The sequence below is a fragment of the Montipora capricornis genome, chromosome 10 (assembly GCF_036669925.1).
Source record: "Montipora capricornis isolate CH-2021 chromosome 10, ASM3666992v2, whole genome shotgun sequence".
Classification (NCBI taxonomy): domain Eukaryota; kingdom Metazoa; phylum Cnidaria; class Anthozoa; order Scleractinia; family Acroporidae; genus Montipora; species Montipora capricornis.
The window spans coordinates 44,838,764-44,843,763 of NC_090892.1; the positions used below are offsets into that span (position 1 = coordinate 44,838,764).

General features: G+C 41.9%; 1 protein-coding gene across 1 annotated transcript in view; it reads left to right on the forward strand.

Moving 5' to 3' along the window:
* The window catches only part of LOC138021711 (trichohyalin-like), a 6,367-nt gene extending 1,974 nt beyond the window's left edge, over positions 1-4,393 (forward strand). Inside the window, exons 1-3 of the mRNA XM_068868674.1 lie at positions 1-881; positions 1,200-1,391; positions 3,623-4,393. The exon at positions 1-881 is cut by the window's left edge and continues 1,974 nt beyond it. Of these exons, the coding sequence (XP_068724775.1) occupies positions 1-881; positions 1,200-1,391; positions 3,623-4,268 (1,719 nt within the window). The 3' untranslated portion in view covers positions 4,269-4,393. The remainder of the gene's footprint in view (positions 882-1,199; positions 1,392-3,622) is intronic.
* The last annotated feature ends 607 nt before the right edge of the window (positions 4,394-5,000 follow it).

Here is a 5,000-nt window from a genome sequence, read left to right on the forward strand (position 1 = left end):
GAGGGTCTCAAGAGAGAGAACATTGAAGGTCAGCTTGAGCATCTCACTAAAGGACACAAAAAGAGTGAATCGCTGGGAGATGAATCCCCTGTATCGGCAAAATATGTGCTGAGACTGTGGCAGGACCAGGTTCATGAAGCCGAGTTCGCTGCATCGTCTGCAGGGGAAGAATGCGAAGAGAGTCACTCACCTGAAGTGTTGAGGAGAGCATTTGTTAGAAAGCAAGCATACATGGCACAAAGAAGGAAGAAATCAGCAACTGCGAGGCCGGATATACTCAAACTGATAAGCCGAAATGTGGAATGGGAAAGAGAGGACGAGAGCCAAGCAACTGATGGATGTGAAGGCAACAAAGATAACGAGCCTTCTGTTACCGAGAACAATTCATCTGTTGCAGCTGAAGCGAAAGACAATTCAGGTCCACAATGTAATATTTCCCACAAGCAAATCGAAGAAGTCGGACAGTTTTCGCAATTACCACAGGATGAAGAGAACATGGAACGGATTCCAATCAGGAAAACTCACAGGTGTCCCAACACAGGGCCCTTGCTGGAAACTCGGACACAGAACACTAAACGGGGTAGCTGGTCATCGGTCAGTGGCGAAGAATCTGATGAAAGCGACCAGGAAAGGGTTGTCGTCGCCGAGTCAATCTCCCCCATTGCACAAGGGGGATTAGTAAGAACTTCAAGAAGACGGCGTTTGCCTGTTATACCAGACAAGGGGATCAAATTGCCCGTCATTAAGATAGATGACAGCGGAATTTCACGCGGGCTTACCAGTACAACGGCACTTCATCCACCTCTTGAAAGATCACGCTCCGGCTCCACATGTAGCGAAGGTTCGGTGTCGTCTGCTGAGTTGGCCTCCGAGAGAACAAGGTGAGCGACTTTTTTTGCAGTTCTTTTTACCCTCTTATACGAAATGAAGACTCCCGATGCAGTCCGGATTTGTCTGCCTTGTGACCCTCACTGGGCATTTAGAAAGACTTAAAAACTACCATAGGTCATTGCGTCTTCCTCATGAAATAAAGTTATTGTATTATATTGTATTGTATTGTAAACAATTTGTAGCCTAACTTAATGGCAAAAAGCTACGTTAGGGATTCTAAACGCTCTTATTAATCGTGTGACCGACTTGTTGGTTGGTTGGTTGGTTGGTTGGTTGATTGATTGATTGATTGATTGATTGATTGACAGAAATTTCAGTGAAAGCGATACAACAAGTACACCAGCCATGTTCAAGAAAACCGATGAGACCAAAGGCAATAGATTGAAACTGAGAAGACGAAGTGTACCGACCACTTCATTCAGCTTTAATCATCAGCACCAGCAGCCAACAATCAGAACAAGGAAAAACTCCATACAAGTAGAGGAGATTGAGGAACAAGGGTGAGAGAAAATCTCGAAAGGGGTTGGAAATAAGTTTCCTGAAACAGAAACTAAACTAATCGCTTCGGATAATCATGATAATAATTGAATAAATAATCAAATGAAACCATCAAAACTCGATGGCAAATGCAAGTAGCCAGCAAAGAGGGGGACTGTTACAATCCATCGTCTCCAAACAGCGTCACGGCAGTCATAATATTAGGGAGCTTAAGCCCGTGCATTTTTGAGACGCGGACGGCAACCGGAAGAGAACATTTCGCGAGCCAGGGCAGTGATGTCTCCCAGATTTTTGTACTAATTATCTCTAATGGAGAAAAGAAACTTGGCAATGAAATGTGGTTGTGTGAAGACAAGTTAAAGGGGAAAACAGCTCACTTCCGGTTGCCGTCCGCGTCTCAAAAACGCGCGTGCTTGAGCTCCCTAATCGGCAGGGGTTTCAAGTCTCTCATCATAAGTGGCTGGCAGTGGGACAATAGGAGACTTCACTGTTTATAACAATTCTTTTGCTTTTGTAATTTTGCCCACCACACAACAAAGGAATCCTTTGTTTCGACAGTCAATAGATCCCTGGTTGGCACATTAGGTGATGTAGTTGTGAGTATTCAGTCCTACACAAAAGGCATCATCTCGAGGCTATGGGGAATAAACTCATACAAATCCTTATACTTATTCCCTAGAGCCTCGAGATGATGCCTTTTGTTTAGGACTGAATTTTAATACATCGAAATTGGTCTATTGGCAGCTGTGTTCGTAAAAGGGACCCCAAGGCGCATTTCCCCAAGAGGGGGTTTGCTCTAGAAGCTCGGAAATACAATTCCCAGCAGAGCAGCCTTGCCATCAAAAAGACTATGATATTTATATGCTATTTATGATAATTTTTACTGATCAAAGAACACGGTTTTTTTACACAAACTATTACTTTTTAGTTGGATAAAAGAACACCGTTTTAAACAACTTCACCCTGAGAGAGCAGCGCAAAACCCAAACACGAGAGTCTGCTTTCCAGCCAAACAGAGTGGGACAAGAGGTCCCAATCAAAAGAAAAAAAATAAAACCAATAGCGACTTGAACGTGCGATTTTTCCCGCGCTTTGAAGAAGTTATACGGAATTGCTATGAATGTGGATTGATGGCGCTGTTTGCACCTGCTGTGATTGGTCGAAGTAATTACTCTGGTATTTGTTTTGCAACACTCAATAGAAAAGAGCATTACTATTTTCGATCTGCCTGCCGGGAAGCAAATTATATAGCGCTTTAAAAGGGCAATGCGTGCCCCTAACTCTCGTGTTATAACATGCACGATTATGGTTAGTTAAAATGCCAGGAGAGATTATCTATCTGTAATCTCTCTAAAATCTATTTTGCTAATGTCCCAGGACAAATGAGGATTTGGATTTAGCATTCCATCAATGTGAAACGACAATCTGCCGCCACAAAAACATGAATACTGTATTCTCTTGTTCCAAGTTGTCTCTCGTTTGAGAAGTTACTTGATATCTTTAGATAACAGGCAAAAAAATGAGCCAAATCAAATAAACTTCTTTAATTTTGGGCAGGACGCAAATTGCATGCTGACATTTCCTGTAAATGCGATGCTCAATTTCTCCAATACACAGCCAAACATAAAACTGCGAGCTTGACAGTGAAATATAGCCAACTCTTTGCAGTCTCCCTGCTCCAGCAATACACGAATAATAAAAAAACCAAAGAAGGACTGAAGTAGGGCTCTGTATGGTTCATAAAAGATGAAATCTTTAAGCAAACCACCGGCGATGAAAATGACTTTAATCAATTGCATGACGGCTCTAGGCATTTTCCGAAAGGTTCGCATTGCCTGAAAAAAATCGGTCCGCTTGCTTGAATCAGTTTGTGGAATGCGATGGAGGTGTTTCAGATCCATGCAAGTTATTTCCCCTGCATAAGGCTTCATCGCATGGTCATTTCAGTTAACTGTGAGGGCACGAACAAGGTCTATCAGCAAGACGGTTCGCTGATGTTCAATTTGATTGCTTTAATAGAACTTAGCAACTAGCAGGTTGTATTTGCAGTGTAGTTGTCTCAAACAGATATCTTGCGGGAAACACTTACAAAAAAAACATGACATAGAGCTTCTGGCGATACCGTTAGCAACTGGAATGTTGCTTACCATAATATTTTAACAGCAATCTCTACGCTGCAAGCAAATCATATAGTTTATCGATTCAATTTCGTGTTTTTCTTTTTCTATCGCAGATCAATTTGTGAGTTAAACCTTTTGGAATCTTTGCGGGGGAAGAAGGACATGGATGAAGAGGAAAGAATGGATCGCCCATGGAACGCATGGATTTCTGTCAGAAGAGAATCCGTGCAACTAAGAAATCCGGCTGAAAATAATTCCCAGTCTGTTCTGAATTCAAAGAGGAAGTCCTACCAACAATGGCTGTCCGAAAAAGAACTTGATCACCTACAGAAACTCTTTGCAAAAGCCCAGGAAAACGCAAAAACCAACGAAAACCACGGCGCAAAGTTGCAGAAGGGAAAAACATTTGACGAGTGGTTAGAGGACAAGCGAAGAGAGATAGAAAGCGAGAAAGAAAGGGAAAAGGGCTTGGAGGAAAACCAAAAAATAGAGGAAGACAAAAAACACCAGCGGAGAAGAATGTCGAAAGCAAAATACGACAAGTGGCTGATGCAAAAGGAATGGGGCGCTTTGCAAATAGAGGAAAAAATGGAACAGGAAGCCAAGCAAAAACATGAACTAATGAAAAAGAAATGGGAAGAGGAAGACGAAAAAAAGAGAAAGAATGAACTGCTCCTCGGCAGAACTCAAAGTTTGCCTCTGGAGGGAGCCGCTCCGCGGATCACAGGCATCACGAGAAGCAGACACAGTATAAAATAACTAAGACTGTGAGTTCCTCTCTAAAAGTCTTTTCATTCTTTCAAGGGTTTGGAGTGGTCCAGAGCAAAGCAAAGACCAATGAGTAACCAATTCTAAAATGTGCTAGTCCGAAGCAAATAGGTGCAGCCAGCAAAAAGACCGACAACTTGCTTGTTCCCATCACACATGCGTCTGAATGTGATATTTCGCACAAAAGATACACTGTAAAAACCTTAGCGAGAGATCCCAATAGTCATTTTCTGGCTCGTCTTCGTTCAAATTCTATCACGTTGAGCAGCGAGTAATTGTTTTGGTTGAATATAACCCGTTACAATCCTTGATTTCACTTTCGTCTTCAGAAGCCATGACTTAAACGGAAGAAAAATATATTTACATAAGGACAGAGTCCCGTCTTAAGAGGAATAGTTTGGGAGACCAAGACGGCCTCCGTAACGTCGTGTAGAAAGAGGAATAGGTCTCATTGTGGTGAAGCAAACAACACAAAGTCATAAAACCCTTTGACATTCGATGAAACCACTTACAACTTGATTTAAAGTAATAAGAGTGTTTTCGTTACTGTCATGTTTAGAATAAAGAACTATGATGAGTAATTGCTATGTTCAGGGTAATTGGAAAATATTTACGTTTCAGAAATCGTGTATAAGACTGGACTTGTTTAGTGACTTGATTTACGCTCCAGGTTCGTATGTTTATGAAAAGGAAGCGTTGCTTTATCATTCATACTGGATTACA